The 21689-nt window shown below is 41.1% G+C and overlaps 1 protein-coding gene across 1 annotated transcript in view; it reads left to right on the top strand.

The window, feature by feature from the left end:
* FBN1 (fibrillin 1) overlaps positions 1-21689 on the top strand; it is a 137191-nt gene that overhangs the window by 111065 nt on the left and 4437 nt on the right. The window contains exons 43-63 of the mRNA XM_026045677.1: positions 342-467; positions 1219-1341; positions 3755-3880; positions 4613-4729; positions 5161-5289; positions 5781-5900; positions 6252-6377; positions 8331-8480; positions 9436-9501; positions 10224-10340; positions 10678-10797; positions 12472-12594; positions 12962-13093; positions 13707-13832; positions 14512-14718; positions 15521-15646; positions 15856-15978; positions 16934-17050; positions 17540-17668; positions 18401-18520; positions 21152-21383. Of these exons, the coding sequence (XP_025901462.1) occupies positions 342-467; positions 1219-1341; positions 3755-3880; positions 4613-4729; positions 5161-5289; positions 5781-5900; positions 6252-6377; positions 8331-8480; positions 9436-9501; positions 10224-10340; positions 10678-10797; positions 12472-12594; positions 12962-13093; positions 13707-13832; positions 14512-14718; positions 15521-15646; positions 15856-15978; positions 16934-17050; positions 17540-17668; positions 18401-18520; positions 21152-21383 (2755 nt within the window). The remainder of the gene's footprint in view (positions 1-341; positions 468-1218; positions 1342-3754; positions 3881-4612; positions 4730-5160; positions 5290-5780; positions 5901-6251; positions 6378-8330; positions 8481-9435; positions 9502-10223; positions 10341-10677; positions 10798-12471; positions 12595-12961; positions 13094-13706; positions 13833-14511; positions 14719-15520; positions 15647-15855; positions 15979-16933; positions 17051-17539; positions 17669-18400; positions 18521-21151; positions 21384-21689) is intronic.

The following is a 21689-nucleotide window of genomic DNA, read 5'->3' as shown; positions in this document are numbered from 1 at the left end:
AAAAGCTCCACAGTATTTAGTAGGAGTGCCAGGAGGGCTCTTTCCATAAGTTCACTGTAACAATAAGGAAGATGAGGAGGCTGATCAAGGGGTTGGGTGCTGGAGATGGGGAAGGTAACGTGCTGTCCTGTGCCCCCTGTATGACAGGATATATYTTGGTTATGGTTAGGAGTTAGACCTTGAGGAAACACCTTTGCACTATTGGCATAACTTGCAGTAAAYGTTCTAATGCTCATGTAGTACATTTGATTATTCTCCTACGAATAAATGTGTAAGGAAATCGTTCTGTAGAGGATTTAGTGAGGTACGTTTACAAGTACTTGAAATGTCTYTTCTTGCAGATATTGATGAATGCAGAGAGATTCCTGGAGTGTGTGAAAATGGAATCTGCATCAACATGGTTGGCAGCTTCCGCTGCGAGTGTCCAGTGGGTTTCTTTTACAATGACAAGCTGCTGATCTGTGAAGGTATGGTGCTTTGCTTGCAGAGAAATGAGATCAAGGTATCCTATCAAGAGGAAAGACTTATTATCAGACTAAATCTAAACATTTAAGGCTTTTAGTTCTTTTACATAGAAACTACCAGATTTTTCATCTACCGTCAAAATTCTTGAAAGAGCATGAGTCAGCAGTCATGAGAAGAAACAATGTTTTTCACATTTGGCAGGAAAGCCAAGAAGAGGATAGTGTTCCTTAGTCAGATCATGAGAATATTATTTTATTATTCCAAAATATTTTTGCAAGAAAACAAAGATTTCTGTAAATACCCTAAGCACATGAATTTTTTTGCCAACTTAAACATATTCTAGCATTGTATTAGTCAGAGTCATGGAGAAATTAAAGGCAGTAGTATGAAGTGCATTCATTTTCTGGTGTGCTGATGAGACTTACTGACTGGTAACAAAGTAGATACTGCAAAGGAAAGCATTGAAAACAGTGAAATATTGTGAAGAACCTTCCTGGGCATTCCAACATCTTCAGAAAACTATTATATAAAACCTCTAAACAGGAATATGTTTTAGGAATGGAATATGTAGGCTTGGGGTCATTTCAGGACTATAACCGAATCTGACTATATATCTACTTTCATCAATATACTTCTTTAAATGAATTAAAAGGACATACTTTCAATTGAGTAAGAGAATACATAAAACCACAGAAGTTTTGTTTTCTAATGTCAGCTTACCGTAACAATCACATGTGTTTTTTGTATTAATAGATATTGATGAATGCCAGAATGGACCAGTGTGTCAACAGAATGCGGAATGTGTCAACACAGCTGGTAGCTACCGTTGTGATTGTAAACCTGGCTACAGGTTCACATCAACTGGCCGCTGTACTGGTGAGTATTTCTGGCTTGTTTTTGTGAAAACCTGCAGAAAAGAGTAGCTTCTAAGAGAAATCTTAGAGAAAAAAAAAATGGTTTTAATGTTCCAGATGATTTTGTGGGCTTAGCTCCTTTTAGGAAAACCCGCAAGCATTCTACTAATGGACCCATTCTGYAAAGGCAGATGTGATTAGTCACCTGAGTAGGTGTTTTATCTTCCACTTTATTTCATCAACCTCAATAGTTTTTTTTCTCTAACCCATAGCATGTCTATTGAGGGAAGACAAAGRCTATACACTGCCTCAAGACTAACTATTTTCTGACACTAAAAGCTCAGTCACACGAGTTATTTTCCCCTTCCTTTGCCTAAATTCTTTATTTTTTATTGTGATTTGCTAAATATGTTCTGAAACTTTATTTGCCACTTGTATTTTCACTTAAAAATCAATGCTTRCAGGATTATTCTACTGATAAGATGGCTTATCTGCCAGACCACATGCAATTACTAATTCTAAAAACTTATTGTTAAACTTCCTAACTTTTCTATATATTTGAACAGGACCCTGAACATTATTTTTCAATATTCACCGAGTAGGACTCTAATCTATTTGCTCTTTCTTCTACTATTCTAGCCCAGAGGGGCATTCATGTTATCTTGATTATTTGAAGAAACACAGAGATTTTTAGAGAGTGCTGTGAGCCAACAGCCATTAATACTATATATGTTTCTGGACAAAATAATAATTACAAAGGAAATTATTAACATTTTCCTTAGATTTTTGCCTCAGAGTACTTGAGTTTTAGGAAGTGCATTTTTCCCTGCAGTACAGTTTCTCATTGTTTGGTGAGAGCCTCATGGGAAAAGGGTGTAGGAACAAGCAGAACRCTACTATGAGAACTAAAACTTTGTTTGGTTAAGTTATGCAGCAGTACATGTAAATATTCAATATATTCCTAATGTAATCTTTGTTTTATGGCCTCGTTACAGTGGTACAGGAAAGCCAGGGAAGGTTCTGATATGGGTTACAATACCCAAAGTGAATTGGCATACACAGTGATACTTCCCTGTATTTTGCTCTTACTTTATGTTTAGTGAAAATAAAGTTAAACAATTAAGAGTCAAAACAAAAATAGTTGATAAAGAACTTAATCCTGCAAAGGAAGGAAATTTCCAACCGTTCTACTGAAAGCAGAGTGCTCAGCACCTTGCAGGATTGGATCAACCTGGCTACTGCTTGGAAGATGTTCATATACCCCAACAGCCCATATGCTGTTGAAGCAGAGATATGATATATAATAAGCACTAGTATGGCACTAGTATGATGAGTAATGCTTTTATCCCTCTGTGTCAGAATAATATTATTTTAGTGCTATCTGCTGTGGTATAATAAATGATTTTTCCTATAAACTCATATGTGACACTTCAGCCTGAGAAATCTGAGATTTCTGCTTCCCAATTTTTAAACAGTTCTCATATTCAGCGTTCCCCCCACATAGTGATGTTGGCAATAGGGGCATGTTGGGATTATCAGTGTTGTGAGTGGAACACAGAGAAGAGACAGTATAGAGACAGGAAAAGGAGATTTAATACATACTTTTTTTTTGCAGTAAGGAAGAACTTTACGCTTATTTTCTGGTAAATGGAGAACAGCATGGTGAAAAGGTGCATCTCCTTTGGCTAGGCTGCATATAAAAAAAAGAATTTATGTACATTAAAATCCAGTATATTCTCATACAACTCTGTAGTTATACCTTAGTTCTTCTATTTTGGAGCTGCAGGTAAAAAGCACCAGGAAACAAATCAAATCTTGTCGATGAAGCGGTCAAAGAGATCTCATTTGATTCATATTCCTGCTTTAGGTTATGTAGAGAAATGTGCTAGATGGGAAACATTCTGTTCTTTGAAGTTTTGTTTTACTTGCTATTGATAAAACCCTGAATTCTAGCTGAGAGCTTTCATAATGAGTAGCAGCAAGCAGTCAGCTATGGAATTAATGTAAGAGATGCCCAGCTATTACAAGGCAGCACAGTGGCAGTAATTGCTTCATTAGGAGGGTATAAACTCTACTGGATGTGTAGCTTTCATATCTGCTATAAAGACAATGCAGAGCACTCGGAAAGCTCCCCATACACTGCATGTCATCAACTCTGCTTTTCAAAGCCACGGTGATGTGCTTTCCCTCCAGCACAAAACTGTGATCACTGAACAGAATTTGCACAAAAGATGTTGTTCTCAGCTCTGCACACCTTGAAAATGTCAATTCCAAGTAAATAACCGGTTTGCTAACATGTGCTTAGTCATGCTTTTTATTAATAAACAACTCTYTTAAATGAAGACTGGATTCTAACTAGCATTACTGCTGCTATAAAATCTTTCCACCTTTGTGGTTTAGGAAGCTTAACTTTCCATGGGCCTTTTTGTTTCCAGATCGGAATGAGTGTCAAGAAATTCCTAATATCTGTAGCCATGGGCAGTGTATTGACACTGTTGGAAGTTTCTACTGCATTTGTCACAATGGATTCAAAACCAACGATGACAGAACAATGTGTATAGGCAAGTATATCAAATTAAACTATGYTTGCGCTTAATGATTGTCTTTATGGAAACCTATTCTCTCTGTTGTAAGAAGTTGTATTACAGGAACTTACTGTGGTCTGTTTACCACCAGATAAAAACCATAGCTGGCAAATAGAGATAAATCTGATAACAAGTGAAGAATATCTTGTTCAAGAAGAACAAACCTTTTAAATACATATTCTATGTAATGAATAGCTTATATATATATTTAATGATCTATCATTTATTCCTTTGAGCAGGGAATCTAATAAATTAATATTGCAATTCAATAGTTGCATACAACTTTTTTGGGTAACAGAATAAGTGAAAGGTAGATTCCCTACCAGAGACTTGCCCTTTTCAGAAGAAAAATCATCTTTAATAGAGACTGAACTTTTATATTTAACCCTTTGGCAGCTGTTATCTGGGTAAGATGAGGAGATTTCAGGCCATTCAAGATCCAAAATGGCTTAGACTTCCCTTGGGAAAAATGAGGTTGGAGCTCTAGATAAATGACTTATGGGCCTTTGATTGTTTCTTTGAGATGTTATTGCCAAATGTATAAACTTGTGTGACTTCTTCTTTTGGGGTGGCACAACAATTATTCTTTTTCCCTTCTATTTGSTCTATTGCCAGTGGGTTATTTCCCTTGCTTGTGGGGTAGTTGGTAAGGCTTTGCATTCCCCATCAGTGATTAAAATCCTTGGTGCYATTTGCTGTCTTTTGTAGATATTAATGAGTGTGAAAGAGATGCATGTGGCAACGGAACCTGCAGAAACACCATTGGCTCCTTCAACTGCCGCTGCAACTTGGGGTTCATCCTCTCGCACAACAATGACTGCATAGGTAAGCACTGCTGAGAGCAGTTAGTGTTTCTAAGATTTTGTGTTTCTCATGGAATTGGCATTAGTGCCATCTTCTCCACTAAATATGATTCCTGTCTTGCATGGTCTCTGCATTAGAGACAAAAAAAAAATGTTCATCTCCAGTAAACACTAAATTTGTGATGAGAGTCCTCACTTTCTGTAACTACTTGAGTGTTTGCATGAGAAATATTCAATTCTCCCCCGTTTTTTTTTTTTTGCTTTAATCCTGCTATTTGTTGGAAATTTTATAACATAGACAAATAGTGGTATTTTTTTCTTCACTTGCTTTTGAACTAAGGGTTGATTGATGATAGCAGTTTCTGTGCTGGTACAATTTGAACAGAGCTCTCGTGTACTCAGTTTTACTTATTGCATGTATTTCTCATGCATCTTTCAATGTTTTTTTCTTAGATGTGGACGAGTGTGCAAGTGGAAACGGGATGCTCTGCAGGAATGGTCAGTGTGTGAACACAATAGGGTCCTTCCAGTGTCTGTGCAATGATGGCTACGAGGTGGCTCTGGATGGAAGGACTTGTATTGGTAAGTGCTTTGGCTTATGGTAGAAGACCTGCAGCAAACCTTGAACACCCATTCTTGAGTAAAACAGTGAAGATATCAAAAAAAAATTCTCAGGCTATTATCACTGTATCTAGCAGAAGAAAATGATGATAATGTACTGCAGCATTTCTTTTTTTGGTAGACTTAACTGTTGAACATAAAAGCAAGCAAAAAGCTTTGGGTGCTTTGCACCCCTTGATTTCCGCCCTCCATCAGCTGCAGTTGCTCTCTTAGCCCTTTTCTGCCTTGTAGAGRATGAGCAAATACTCATTGCCTAGCCTGAGAAGTCTTTTCTTTTTCATTTAATGTTAGCTAGATCATGGATCTAGCTCCTGCCAAAGGCTCAAGAACTAGAGGAATCCTCCTCTACTCCTGGAAAGTTCCGCTCTTAACTTGATGGGAGTAAAATTAAAGCAGCAGGTTTATTGAAATAATTGATTTGAGATAATACTATAGCCCTTCTCTTCTTTCAGATATCAATGAGTGTGTATTGGAGCCTGGAAAATGCTCGCCAGGCACATGCCAGAACTTGGATGGATCTTTCAGATGTATTTGTCCTCCTGGATATGTCCTGCAAAATGACAGATGTGAAGGTGTGTTTGTATTAATTCTTCCGCTGTTTTCCTACCCACTCGCAGTTATTGCCACTCTGCATTCTCAGAGAGAAATCTCTGTTCATTTGAATCASAGCTGCCTGATCTGATCCCAAGAGGGACCTGATCACAGGCAGTTTGGCTGATGTTGCAGTAGTGAGGTGCACCACTGCATAAAAACTAGCCCTCCATTTCACACAGGGATTTCTTGTCCATCTGTCTGTTTTTCTATTGACATTTGTGTTTTTAAATCTACTAGATTTCAGAGATAATGTAGTTACGCTTTTTATGTTGAACGGCTGCCAGTATAGACGTTTTAATTTCTCATCTCTTGAATTACTTTTCTTATAGACATTGATGAGTGTGTGGAACAGCCAGAAATCTGTGCACTGGGCACATGCAGCAACACTCCAGGCAGTTTCAAATGTCTGTGTCCAGAGGGCTTTGTGATATCTTCCACGGGGAGACGATGCCAAGGTAAATTCACTGCCATGAATTTCTGACCTTTTCAGGGATTTTCTTCTGTTTTATAAAAACCTTATTAGCACCCTGTAACAAAGGCACTGTAGACTGAGTGTTTCTCACAAGGAGAACATGATAATTCTGTGCTTGAGAYCAGGTGCTGTCAGCCCCTAATATTTGTTTTTATTAAAGAAAAGATTGGGGAAGAAAAAGACGAGGCAGGTGGAGAAGGGACAAAGATAATGCTAAATGCATCGGTTTAGATGAGGAAACTCCATTGCCCTGCTTTGCTTTCTTGCATCCCTGAAAGAAACATTCCAGCTTCTTGGAACTCTGTCTAGACTTGTTGTATTTAACCGAGGTGGAGCATGAGTGCAGAGAGGAGACAACTGCTCTTCTGCAGTGCAGTGCTACGAGCACCACTTCCAGGAGTAAGGCTCTTACCAAGTTCTCTGTAACACTTGCTATGTGCTATTCCTCTCTGCAAATATGTGAGTGGAAAGATCAGTGGAAAAAAGTGTTGCGTGGATGATAAGAACCAATTTGCTTAGAAAACAGATTGAAGTGCTTTTGTGGCTTCCGAAATGCAGCAAACGCTGTTCAGAGCCTAAGCAGGGACACTGAGACAGTTGTCAGATGCTAAAAGCTGAACATCTGCTAATGAAAAGCTGTAGGTTGGTTTATTCTCTTGGTTAAGAATAAGCAYAGCAAATTAGAGAGAGTTATTTTAAAGACTTTGGAAATGATTAAGTAGATATATCATTAAATATCTATATACAGTGTGCACAGTAGGAACCACTGATGAGTAAGACCTTTACGAGGACCTCCATAGTTATACTTGGCACAGAACAGYGATACTTGTTGACACCACAGTGAGTTCTTCACTTCACAGTGGGCTAAATGAAACTGTGGTTTTGGTAAAATGAATCCAACCTGCAGTAACGTTCATCCAAGTCTCCAAACCACCATGCAGTTTGGCACAGCTGCTTCTCTCAACCCTGTGAAAGTAGCAGGGCTGTTTTAGCTGTGCTCTTGTAGCTTCTGCAAATGAGATTTCTTTAAGCTGGTCGAACTGTTCTCAGGTGAGGAAAGTACCTTCTCCCACCCACCCACTCCCCAAAAGAATCTTGTTCTTTATCAGGAGTTCCTGTTTTATGCATAATGTCAGAGGAAAATACATGTTTGTGAACTTAGAGCAATGTGTTTCTCCATATCCCCTAAGGACTGGGTTTTTGAGTTTCTGTGGCCAATAAACTCTTGCTTAAAGCTTCCCATTACCTAGAACTTTTATAAAGTCTGGACATTGCCCAGCATTGCTACAGCCAGAAAACTGGATGAGCAGCTGCCCTGATGCTGTCTGCCTGCCAAGCCAGGGAGCTGCCAGCTCTGCCTGCTGGATACTTGTGGTCTGTGATCTCAACTCTACTCCAGCATCTTTACCCAGCTTAAAGGAGTGAAACATTGTGCCACAGGGCCAGATGTTTTGTTTTCTGTATATGTCTGGAGAGGATGAGGAAGGGGAARTCCTGTTGGAAATAGCCTCTGTCACTTTAATTCTACACAATATCATTGTTACAAATTGATTCAAATCTCTTGACTCAAATGATTCTTAATAATAATGGAATAAAAATAAATTAAACYAATGTTCAGCCTTTATAAAGAGGAGGAAGAAAATGGAGGATTACAGCCCTCTCTGCCAAACAGTGGAGGAAAACTCTTCCTCCTTTGCCCTGCCTGAAGTAGGCAGCTTCATCCCACAACTTTCCTTCACTGGGATAGAGAGCTTATCTTCCTTTTCATTCCTCTCCAGTCAGAGCTCACAGTGCTCCTTCTTGATAGCCTCAGATAAGAGTTGAGAGTTTTGTTGTCCTTTTTTTTTTCCCCTGTAAATTTGCACTAAGTCCTAAAATGAAAAATTGTAACAAAGTCAGTCTACCTGGATATAACAATATCTTTGTATTTATGCAGATCTGAGAATGAGTTACTGCTTTACCAAGTTTGAAGATGGAAAATGTTCTGTGCCAAAGTCCCAAAACCACTCCAAGCAAGAGTGTTGTTGTGCCTTGAAGGGACAGGGATGGGGTGATCCATGTGAACTCTGCCCAGAGGAAGCAGATGGTGAGTTATTAAATACTTGGTGTCATGAACTGAACTGAAATATTGGGATTCTTCTAAAAAAAAGAATTAGGGAAAATAATTTTTCCAGCAGTGTTTAACCATAATAATTGTCAGTGRTCTCTGTAGATGCCTTTGCAGCAATAYGTATTCTGTGTTCTCATTGCAGATTTGTCAGCATGGTTGGGTGGAGTGTATAGTGCTAGATCCTAACAGTCGAGGAAAGTGTTAGTTTCTTGATAAGCTCTGACTGTACAAATCTGACAGATGAATGGAATTCATCTACTTGTAAGGAAATATAGGAAGTGACACCATAACCCGACATATCTCTAGTTCTTTTAAGAACAGTAGGAATAGAAGTAGGTCCGCATATCAGTCACCATGGTCACATTTTCTGGCCATGTTTTATAGCTTAAAAAAAAAAAAAAGCTCATCATTGCAAAGGACCTGGAATGAAATGGCCTGTCTGAGGCTCTAGTAAAGGAAAGGCTTCTTACCCCAAATTGCTGAACACTTTCCTTTTTATTATCCTTTGTGAAACCATGATTAGCAAGGCATTAGAGACTATGAAATTTATGCCTTAACATGTCCTGGGCAGTGGAGTTTAGCTGCTTGGTTGTTGTCTTTGACATGATCTGCTCCATATCACACCTGAAAGCAGGCTGGCAAACTCGGCACGCAGGCTGCTTACTTCACATGTGGGAAAGGCTACCTTAAATTTTAGTTTTAGATATTATAGTTCTGAATCTGAGCATGAGTGAGTTCATGGGCATGGACGCATACAAAGACATATTAAGTGCATTAAAATAATGAGGATTGCTGCCAGTATCTGACTGGAAGGATGAATCACTGCTAGTGGTTCTCTGGCTCATGGGTATTGTTGATTGCCAAGACAGGATTTAATTTGACTCGTTTGTTTGTTTGTTTGTTTATTTGTTTGCTTGGTTGTTTTTTACAGAGGCATTCCGGCAGATTTGTCCATTTGGAATTGGCATCCTTGTTGGACCTGGTGATGCAAGGCTGGGTACGTGCCTGAAATGTTACCCATTAGTATGCCATAGCTGTCCTCCCTCTCAACTGAGAAAACTCCTCTGCAAGTATTTCCTAAAGCCATGAGTTTAGAAATGTGTAGACATTGTTTTTGATCATTTGTACAGACATATGTACAGATAAATTCAACCATGAATCTCTCATATCTCAGAAATGAATCCTGTTTTAGAGCAGCACATTTAGCTTTTTAATTTAGATTGAGCTGACTTTCTAGGAAACTTGTGTATGGGCCATATCATATGCTTTCCCTTTCATGTGGAATATAYGTAGGTTTTTTACAGTGAAAGCTTTTAATTCACTAGTGCGGACACTACTGGATCAGGCGAATTACTTCCCTATTCCCCTCACTGCATTATATTTTCTCCCAAGACAAACAACACTTCAGTTGTATTGGCAAAAGTTTTTCATTTAATTTAAAGTTGGTTGGCAACTGTTTGTGATATCTCCTCTTCTCCCAGTGGCCCTGCTCGGAGAGGTATTTTATCTTGTATTCGGAATYGATTTCTGTTTTGCTTTCTGAAAGCTGACCTGCAAGTTGGATTCTGTGCCTTATCCCAGCAAATCAAACTACAAATAAGATTAGTATTCTTTGTTGTGAGCTCTGGAATATTTTCTGCCATAGCAAAACTTGTTCTTTGAGAGAGATCTAAATCTAAATGAAGTGCACTAAATATGTTCTTTGTATTTCTGGTCAAGATGTGGATGAGTGTCGTGATCCAGATAACTGTAAATTTGGACAGTGTATCAACACAGATGGGTCTTTTCGCTGTGAATGTCCGTATGGTTACATCCTGGAGGGAGCTCAATGTGTGGGTAAGTTTAGCTGTTTCATCTTCCATTTTAAAGCATCTTCTGAATCCCTAAGTTCTTAATTAAGGAGCAGTGGGGATATTGCCTAATATTGTGGAATATCCATATCAAAAGCCAACTGGGCAGGGCCTCAGCAACCTGCTCTAAGTTCTTCCTACTCTGAGAGGGGCCTTAGGTCACATAACCTCTGCCAGTCCCAAATTTTGCTGGGACTCAACAGGCAATTCACTAACCTAAGTGAGTTCTTGGATTTTGAACTGGCAGATATAAATAACCTTAAGTTTTTTACTTTCTAGTTGAGYGTAACCTTCTACTCTTGCCTTGATTTAACTGCCTGCAGATACTGATGAATGTGCTGTTGGAAATCCATGCGGAAATGGAACTTGCAGAAATGTGATAGGAGGTTTTGAATGCACTTGCGTTGAGGGATTTGAGCCTGGACCAATGATGACCTGTGAAGGTGAGACTCCCAAGCGTTCRGGATGGTGATTCCAGTTGTATGGGGAAATACTGTCTCCTGATTTCAGAAACAACTGGGTAAAGTAGAGCAGCTAAAAAAAAAAATAGACGCTTTTGGAATGATGCATCTTTATCTGAAGCAGAAAAATCCTTATTCTGGTATCCACCTTGAAATGTGGTACCTTTTCCTGGAAACTGAGTGAACAAGCTTTGAGATAATAACTACTAATGGTCTTCCCAGGGAGCATGTTGGGGTGTGTCCCCTGCAAAACACTCCCCAGTGTGCTTGCCCTTTTAGTTTATCTCCCAAATAACTCTTGAGTGCAGAAAGACACTGTGGCTTATTTCTGAAATGCTAAGCAAAGATCAGAATAGAAAACTTAATTCTTGGGTTTGTTTGGAAGGAGAGAACAGAACAGAAAACCCACTTACAGTACTTTAAAACAACCATGGTACACTTATGTTGAAGATTTCCAGTTCTTTGGTTTCCCATTCCAAAAGGAAAAATATGGAAATGTTGAAAGAACAAGTTATTAAGGAAGATCAAAGGTATAGAAGAGAGATGAAGAAAATTAATTACACTAGAATTTTTACTGTGGAAATGTGTCTGAAGAAATGTGTGACTGAAATGTATAAAGCCATGACTGGTAAATGTACCAGAGCAAGAGGGAAAATGTAAGACAAACCAAAGCAAACATTTTTTATATGCACAGTACTTACTGAAGTTGTGGAACTCATTGCTGCAGAGTATTAGAGAGGCCACAAGAATAAATTGTTCCAGGAGAGATTGTACAAATTTGTGTGGGAATTCATCAATGGAAATTAAGCTTGATAGCTTAGATGTAGCTTTTGGCTGTGGAAGCCCTTAAATTTGTCTTAAAAAAAGGGTGTATCGAGAAAAGATCTCTGCATATACAGTAAGCTGGGTTTTTTTTTTTTTTTCCCTCCTTTTTTAAAATATCCTCCAGTTACTACCAGAGAGAGGAAAATGTCCTAGGGCATTCTGACACTCTCATCTGACCTGACACAGCTGTTCTTAAACTATCTGCCACAATCTAGTTTGCAATCCTTTGCGAGAGGATGATTATACTTTTGCATTAGCTTGTTTCCACTTCATGTGCAGTTAGAGCTTCATTCAGCTCCCTGTGGAATTTGAGTGAAAGGCTCCAGTTGCAGAGGGAGGGATCAGCAGAGTGTGCAAACATCGTTAGCAGTAATTTCTGGTGTAACACAGAGTGTGCATAAGGGCACTTCAAAATGAAAATGCTTCCATACAGGTAATGTCTTGTGGAACTCCAGGTACAAAGATTTGGATTTATGCAACTAGAATTTAAAAATAGCTAGCCATAAAAATTCAGCCTGGATGCATAAAAGAGATGTTTTAACTTCTGACAGTATTTTGGCAGCATGGATCTGGAGATTATTTCCGTTGACTGTTTGCCATCAAAGATAGGGGAACTTCAGGTAGCTGTGCAAACATCCTGGCAAATAGGATGCCTGTTGGCTGTTCTAAGCAGAAATCTATAATGAGCAGAACTGGGGGTTGTCAAGCATTAAAACTCAGCAAACTGGGATTTGTGGTGTCCAACGTACCTCAAATCTGTGTGTTCTTGCCTGCTGCATGTTGCAAGAGCCCGTTTCACACCGCGTGTGGCCTCTGTCGCTTCCCCCGCAGATGTGAACGAGTGCGTCCAGAACCCTCTGCTGTGCGCCTTCCGCTGCGTCAACACCTTCGGCTCCTACGAGTGCAAGTGCCCCACGGGCTACGTCCTGCGAGAGGACCGCAGGATGTGCAGAGGTAAAGGTTCTGCCAGGCTGCTGCACTAGCACACTGGAGCTTTCATCCCAAAAAGTAACCATGCCAGAGAAGATTTGGGATGAAATTCAATGGTTTGCATTATGGAGTTGATGATATCAACCTTATCTTGCCTTTAAAATCATAAATCTGCCTGAAGTTACCTCATATTAGGTGACGTGGCTTTATCTTGCCCTGAAAAAGAAAAAGAGCATTTAGTGAGGAATCAATTTTCCCTAACCTAGTATATCTTATAGTTATTTAGCACAGTAAATCTTGCATAGTATTTGATTATGATTAAAACTCCAAAGTTACTGTGGTGAATTTCCTAGAGAGTCTGTCTGTAACAAAGTCTATACCTGTGTTTTAGACCAGAATGAGTGTGAAGAAGGGATTGATGACTGCGTCTCAAAACAAATGGAGTGCAAAAACCTAATAGGCACCTTCATGTGTATCTGTGGACCAGGCTATCAGCCCAGACCAGACGCAGAAGGCTGTATAGGTAAGTGAGGCTCCAGTGGAGAATCCCTGTAAACACATAGTTCCACAGCAGAGCTGGGAATTTTGGATTTAACATCATATTAAGGAACTCAGGGGAAGAATTATGCAACTACTTTTATAACAGATCTACTGGTGCTGTGCACTCCTTCCTTCCCTGTTCCCCTCACTCTGTGCATGCRTCTGGGCAATAGATAGAAAATCTAGAGGGGTCTGTCTTTACAAACAGTTTGTACTGCTGTTGAATTGCTCTGAGTGAAGAAAGCAGAGAATTGGGCCCACTGTTGTAAGCTTGTGTCTCTCTGACACAAATGTAGATCTGTATTGGTTTTAAACTTTTCAGTGCTTTCAAAAGTGAAGCTGCAACTGCCAAATAATTTTGAAAAACAATGAGGAACGTGTTGCAGAGAAAAGTCTGTAGCAAAATGGTTTGAGCCAGTGTTGAGCCTGGATGCCATCTTTCCTCTGAAAATTGAATTCTCCTCTGAGAATTTTAAGAAAATCAGTATTTATGCAACTTTAAAGAGACAGAGTGTATGGCTTAACAAAGGTTTGAAAAGCTTCTATGGAACTTTTTGAGAGAGGCTTGATTTTTATCTATCATTTCAAAAACACAGATGAGAATGAATGTCAGACGAAGCCAGGGCTCTGTGAGAACGGCCGCTGTGTAAACACCGTGGGAAGTTACAGATGTGAATGCAATGAGGGATTCACCGTGAGCGACAGCCAGACTGAATGCCTTGGTAAGYCCCCCAGGAACACCCCAGCAAACCCTCCCTTTAATAGCAGAGACTCTGCTCTCTGGGCATCTCTAGTGGTGTTTTGGTAGTCAGTAGTGACTCTTCATTGGGGTTGCTTTCCTGCTTGATAATTTCTTCTATTTTGAAGAAATGCTCAAGAGCTTAAGCTTAGAGATGTAATAGTGAGTAAACAAACTCCTGAAGGTACGTGAGTTCACTCATACTTCTGAATTTATATACCATCAAGAAAGGACCCTCCTAAGCAGGTGCCTTCTGCAGGTTCACTCTTCATGCACTGTCTGGCTGCTTCAGCCCGTTGGGCTGTGTGGCGAGCTGTGAGAGCTCCCCGAGCAGTGGCCATAGTCAGCCTGGAATTACTCTGCCTCTTCTTTAGCTCCTTTTCCAGCCAGTCCTTTTTCTCCGAGTTCAAACAGAAACATATCTTTTCATAAGCATTATGCAATTTGTCTTCCACCTTTTGCTAAATATTCTGTCTTCTTTGTTTCCCTTAGACATCGTGTTCTCTTTCTTACTGCTGGTACTCTTTCACTCTCAGTTCCACAGTCCCAGGGTGAAGTATGCCTTCCTTTCTTTTATATTTCTGACTAAATTCCTAATATCTCATGACCCTCTGAAGGTCATCGCCATTAGGATTCTGTGTGATGCATAATTTGTCTTCCAGACAACAGGGAGGGCTACTGCTTCACTGAAGTGCTACAAAGTATGTGTCAAATCGGATCAAGCAACAGGAACTCTGTCACCAAGTCTGAATGCTGCTGCGACGGTGGCCGAGGCTGGGGGCCAAACTGTGAGGTCTGCCCCTTCCCAGGCACCGTGGCCTTCAAAAAGCTTTGCCCTCATGGCCGAGGATACATGTCTAATGGAGCAGGTACTGGCTTTCCACTTAAAGGCTGTGTTATGCAATGCAAGACTGTGATGTTTAATAACTCTTGCTTTTTGCCCATTTGAATGTCGTGAATTCCTTAAAGAGAATGCTGCTAAGCACTTCAAATACCAGTCCCAATATTTTGCATGTTTTTGTGTGCAGAGGCTGCAGGAGGTGGTGGGGGAGGATGCATAGGCACCGGCACTGGTGACCCAGCGCCCACCCGCTCCAGGGCTSCTGGCCACCTTCATAGGTCACAGAATCACAGAATGGTTGGGGTTGGAAGGGACCTCTAGGGATGATCTAGTCCCATCCTTCTGCTCCAGCAGGGACACCCAGAGCACGTGGCACAGGGCGGCATCCAGGCGAGTTTGGAAGATCTCCAGAGAAGGAGACTCCACAGCCTCCCTGGGCAGCCTGTTCCAGGGCTCTGTCACCCTTGCAGGAAAGTTGTTCTTCCTCACATGGAGTTTTGCATGCTGAGTGATTGACACACAGCTGCGTGGGCATCTGCACCCTCCTGTTGGAGTGCATGGTAATCAGTAAGCACTGATTAAGAGCTGTTTGGTATGAAAGCAAAGTGGGGTTTATTTATTTACAGAGGCTAATAYGCAGTCAGCTCTAGTTTCCATGCCTTCTTGCTTATTTTTTCTCCGTGGTATATGAAATACTTTATGATTTTGTGTTATTTTTACGTAGAATGTTTTTGTTTGTTTTTCATGTCAGGTCATAAGGGACTACTGAAATTGGATGAAATACGGTGCTCATGTTCTCCCTTTTTGAAGTAACCTCTATTTAATTGCAGATATTGATGAGTGCAAGGTTATTCATGATGTCTGTCGCAACGGGGAATGCATCAATGAGAGAGGATCTTACCGTTGCCATTGCAATCTTGGCTATACTACAGACATAACAGGCACTCTTTGCATTGGTAGGTTTTTTGTTATGTTGTGTAGTTAAGTTTATTACTGGCAGATATCTTGGAGAAGGAGGAGCAGAAACTTTGAAAAATGAGAAAAGGAATTGTCATCCTTGAGCAAATTTATGGAATTTCCATCTGTTATCTCCTGAGCATAATTAAAAAATATTACCACAAATCTTGTTTATCCTCATTGAGGTGTTTGCTTTTTCCTTTTTTAGATCTAAATGAATGTAATGAGTCACCAAAACCTTGCAATTTCATCTGCAAGAACACAGAGGGCAGCTTCCAGTGTTCATGTCCAAAAGGGTACATCCTCCAAGAAGATGGGAGAAGCTGCAAAGGTAAAAAGTGAGAAAAAAAGAGTTTACTGCAGAAATTCTGAATTTTAACAGCAAATACCAGTCCAAGAACCAGTCCATCATTTAGATGATGTAAATTTGCCTGCTTGATTTGTGTATTCCCACTAAAGACAGTGGAAAATGGCTTGTATAGGATGGAGCTGATGTTTTAATTAAGTGGATAATACGGATGAACAGTAGATCCYCTGGAATTTTTTTCAAGCTGATAGCAGATGTTGTGAAAGGTTTGGGAGGCGGTGGTATAAACGGTTGTTTTATAGTGGTAAGCATGTTGATTTAAGCTGTATTTTTCGATGATAAATGTGTCTTAGTAGCTGCTAATTATAGTAACTCTAATGATCTGCACCAAAAAGATGAACAGGGTTTGCAGAATCTTGCCCAGCTTCAACAAAGTTTTAACCTTCCACCTCTGCAGCGTTCTGGGTAAGGGACGGCAGTGCAGCAGAGATTAAATAATGTTCATTATATTTTTATTTACTTCTGTATCTTGGTAGCAAAGCTCTAACTAAAACCCACACAAGTTAGAGCAGGACTTCTAACCTTGGAACTGGGAATAACAGTTTACTCTGTCATTAGCATTTAAATACTTCTTCTGGCGTAACAGCATTCTTCAGTGCAACACTGTTCTGTAGTCTGACATYGGTTCTTGGGAAGATGGAGCTTTCTGTTTTACAGACTGCAACAAAAGCAGATATTTATTTGGTAATTGTGTCTTTTGGAAAGATGGGAATGGTTGCTGTTATTCTATGTTAATATGACTCCAAAGTCCCAGCCACTGTATGCGGGAGGAACTTGAAGCCAGTATGGAGCGTGAGGCATAGATTTATAAGGCTTTGTTTGATATGTCACTTCTTTGCAGTCCCTTCTGTTTAAATCTAGTGGGACTGTTGACCTTTCCATAGGGAGCGCATGTGAAAAATGTCTGCTTCTCTTTTAGATCTTGATGAATGTGCAACAAAGCAGCACAACTGCCAGTTCCTCTGTGTCAACACTATCGGGGGCTTCACCTGTAAATGTCCTCCTGGGTTCACTCAGCACCATACGGCCTGCATAGGTAAGACGGGGGGGAATGCAAGTCCCACACTGGTGGCCAYGTCAAGGATCCTTTAAATTAAAAGCACTTAATAGATACACATTTCTGCAGGTGTCCTTTAAACAGATATCCATTAGGCTTGTGGAAATGTCACATGAAACTATTTCCTGCAAACATTGTGTTTGTTTCTGCTCAGCAAGTTGGATCTGGTCTGCAGCAGTCTGATGCTGTGGTATGGGTATGAATTTACAGGTGAAAACACAATTGTCAAGCTCCAGATCCTTGGTGAACAAAGGAAACATTTCTCTTCCCAGAGCTGTTATTTGTGTTTTGAAATGCAATACCAGCTCTCCTTCTGTAGAGCAAAGTAGGAACTGGAGAGACCAGTAAGATGACTTCAGTGCTAATGTTTCTCCGTGGCTTGTCACAGTTTGCTCATTGTCAGCATTGCTAAATGTCATCTTCACAACTAATCATAAAAACTAACACTAAGGTTTTGGGTTCCTTTAGATAACAATGAATGTGCTACTGAAATCAATCTCTGTGGAGCAAAGGGCATTTGCCAGAATACGCCAGGAAGTTTTGTTTGCGAGTGTCAGCGTGGCTTCTCGCTCGATCAAACTGGGCTTAGTTGTGAAGGTAGGTGAAGCACACAATGTGTGTAACTTGGTCTTCTCTTGCTTCCTTGGTCTTCTCCTGTCATACTGTCATCCAAGGAGGACCTATGGGGTGAGCACATGTAGATTGTGTGCGAGTATGGAAAGCTAGGAACAAAGGGATATTGCTCTCCACAGGCCTGAATGCATAGATTTAATCCTGAGTACTAAAGAGCTGGACAGAAATTTTCTGTGGAAATTGTAATTTATGCTTTAGTCTGAAGTGTTTTGGTTTCACATCATAAGTTCAGTGAACTTCTGTTGAATCCTGCTTGAATTTCCAAGGCACCCACTGAGGACAGGAAGTCTTGCTAGTTTAAACAACTTGCTGAACAGATAGTGCAAGGGCTGCAGACTTCCTCTCAGCTCCTAAACACTCGAGAGCCCTCTCCTGGGACAGAGATTAGTTTGCTTTGAAACCAGATATGCTGGGACTCCTGTGTTGGATGCTCAGGTACAAGCCAGGGAGCACTTTGCTACTAACTGGGAGCAGTGGGAAGGGCCTGCTGGTCCCATGTACAAATTGATTTTACTCCACTTATTGTAGAGCCAGAAATCTGAACCTGAAGGGTTCTCCAAAGGCTAGCCAGTGTTTTGGAAGATACTGGAATATATATGGTACATGACTATATATGATCTTGTGTAGTACGGTTTTTGAATATAGCATAATTTCAGCTTATTTCCCAGAATTGAAAGTGTATCTCTCTTTTTTTAGATGTTGATGAATGTGATGGAAACCACCGGTGTCAGCATGGTTGCCAGAATATAATTGGAGGATACAGGTGTAGCTGCCCACAAGGATATCTCCAGCATTACCAATGGAACCAATGTGTTGGCAAGTCACCTTTTGAAATTTGTACATTAAAATGTGCATTACATTTATTAGCAGAAAGAAATGAGGAGTGGTGGGACAGTATGTCATGTACTTTTTTTCTGAGTATGATTTAGAAAGTTCAGTGAAGTTTCATTATAAATGTATCCTCTGGCAAAAAGCAAAGCTGATAGGAAACACTCACTAGCCAAGACCTTGATTCAGTGAAGTATTTAAGCACAAGCTCATCCTTGAGGGTGTTGAGGGAAGTTGTATTGACTTGGAGGGAGCTGTTATTGCTCGCATACTTCATGACCCAGACACAGGATGCCTGACTCATGCAGCACTCAGACACAGCTCCTGTCTGCGACCTGATGGTAGGACCCTGGCAGAAGCAAACTCACAAGCCTGGGTTGTTAGAGTGTAATATTAAACTTCTGGCCTAACTCATTTAAAACTCTCTTAAAATCATCCTGTTGCTGTGCTTTTATCGATTTAAGGACAACTAGAGGAAGGTTGTTGTGTGTGAGCCTGTTCCTTTGCAAATTAAATCTTGAATTACGTAATTCAGCAAGGCTGCTGCAATCTGCCTAAAGATGCTTCTCTGTAAGYGTTGGGATGCAGTTTGTAAGATGTGCTTACAGGACACTTTTTTCAGTTATAAATAGCAAAGGGTAGTGTTCCTTACTTGTGCTAAAAAGTAAACACACTGGTCAATTAAAATGCATGTTTCTTCCCTCTTTAAGCTTTGGTTGTGTCTCAAGTCTGTGAGCTCTCACAAATGAGGCTGCATGTGCAGAGTGTTACTGCTGAGCATGACGAGCAGAAGGAAACGGGTCCTCTGTGGAAGCCGTGCAGAGTGTCTCTGCACTGCTTCAACAGAGCAGCATGAACACACCATGCTCAAACACGAGAGACGGGAGTCCTGTTTCTGCTAGTGACAATTATGGGCATTTTTAGTTGCATTTAATGGGCTTCCTACAAGCTGCTCTTGCATGGAGAGYTGGAGATCTGCATGATGACCTTTTGAGAACGGATGGCATCATAACTCTCTGTTTGTCTGTCTTTGCTTTTGGAAACATAAAAATGCCTTTGGTTGTTATCATTGTGGTGCTCCAGGGAGGTCTCTGCTTTTAATTATGCTTACCAAACTTCCTGACATTTTATTCAGTCCTTGCTGTGACATTTGCCTGCTTGTGCTCCAGCCCTCAGTGCCTATTACATAGAAGTGAACAGGAAGGGAATAGAAAAGTAGGGTGGCTTTCTAAAATACTAATTAGGTTCGCACAATTTTGGGTTAAATTCAAAATTAATCTGCATTATAAAAAACTAATAAGCCTGTAGATAAGAACCTGCATTTTCAGCACTCCCAGGTGTGCTTGCTGGTGGATGTTGCAGAATATGAAGAAATGCAGCTCGCTCAGTTGTGCTACACCTGGCGRCACAATGTCACTTTATCCAGGCCTTGTGTACCTGGTTTTTCCTCCACTTTTTTCATATTTTTTCTTCCAACAATTACCCAGACAGAGCTCCAGCCATTCAGGCTGGCGTGGGGCTCAGCAGAGGAGCAAATCTCCTCATGGTACAGCTCCTTGTGGCCCAAACTTGTGATTTTGGTGTAGTTGTAATTGCTGTGAGTTGAGCTGTGTTAGGTATGAGGACCTAGTGATGGCAATTAAAATATTGCTCCAAGTTGATGCTAAAACTCCTGTAGACCRGGTTTCAACACCTTGTGGTCTCCACATGTTCCAACTGTAATGTCTGTAACTGTATAGGCTTAAGATACTTATCAGATCTCCTGGGTGTACCACAGGGGAAGAATCTAAGAAACAGTTTTTTCCAAGATACTTCCTTCATATTACTTGGCAATCGAAGCTCTGCAAACAGTTTCTGTCTTTTTTAGCTTATTTAATGAACTGTTCAGGGACTTTTGATGTTGCTGCAACACATACTTAGATAATCACTGAAGAATGCTTTGGTTCCTCCCAAGCCTTGTGCTGTGTGTGACTGCATCCCCTGCCCAGGCAGTGCTGCCGTGCACCGTGCCATAAATCACACTGCAAGGAACACTGCTTTCAAACAAGAATAGCCCCATTGTTCAGAAAAGGACAATCATGTTCAGGACCAGCACTACTTCTCCCACAGTCTAGATGCTCAGGTCAGAGATGCTGCTCGGTGCGCTGTCCTTGCAGTGACCAGGGGCAGCGTCTGCTGCGTGGGCTCCCACAGACACCCTAGGTGGCTGCACTTGCACAGACCGYAGCACTCGGGGCTCTTCAGAGCAATTGAACTCATCAGAGAAAAGACTCCTATCAACTATATTTAACAAGATAACATAACTATTTTATTTTATTTAACATTTACAATAAACCAGCCCGAACTGACCTTGCACTCCTGCAGTGCCTTTCTTGTGAAGTTTGGGAAAGGGCTGGCCCGGATCCTCTCAGTCTTTCATACCCACCACTGCCTTTATGCTGCTTGCTCCTGTGCCTTACCTGTCCCCCCCGGTCCCGCACAGGGAGGGGGTCTCAGGGCTTGTAAAAGCCTCGAGCAGCGGCGCCGATGGTGACAGTCACACACGGCCCTTCCGCAAGGGGTAGGGCAGCCCGGAGCTGAGAGCAAACGCTAACGTGGTGTCTTCTGCTTCCTTTCCAGATGAAAACGAATGCCTCAGTGCACACATTTGTGGAGGAGCATCTTGCCACAATACTTTGGGAAGCTATAAATGTATGTGCCCTACCGGATTTCAGTATGAACAGTTTAGTGGAGGTTGCCAAGATATCAATGAATGCGGTTCTGCACAAGCCCCCTGCAGTTATGGGTGTTCAAATACTGAAGGTGGCTACGTCTGTGGATGTCCACCTGGTTACTTCAGAATAGGACAAGGGTAAGGGATTCTCATTTTAAACTAATGGACATTAAGGGGACACGATCTGCTCCCTTCTCTGTAGTGTGGAGCTGCAGAACCACAGGCAGACGTGCCAGTGAAAAAGGGATGGGATCGTGGAGGTGCTCAAGCTTCCCACACCTGCCTGTTTTGGAGCGGAGGCAGGGGAGAGCAAACAGGGAAGGGAGCYGCATGGTTTTGCTCCCCAAGGAAATTTGGTGCTGGGCCCCCTGGCTCAATAATGTCTCTTGCAGCTCCTCTCTGCTCCCTGCCATGCTCCCCAGCAGCGAGGCAGGGTCTCCAGGC

This window comes from Nothoprocta perdicaria, unplaced genomic scaffold, assembly GCF_003342845.1.
Source record: "Nothoprocta perdicaria isolate Ctin4 unplaced genomic scaffold, notPer1 scaffold_41, whole genome shotgun sequence".
In the NCBI taxonomy this organism is placed as follows: domain Eukaryota; kingdom Metazoa; phylum Chordata; class Aves; order Tinamiformes; family Tinamidae; genus Nothoprocta; species Nothoprocta perdicaria.
Note: the sequence above shows the minus strand (reverse complement) of the source record. Positions and strands in the feature narration are given on the sequence as shown.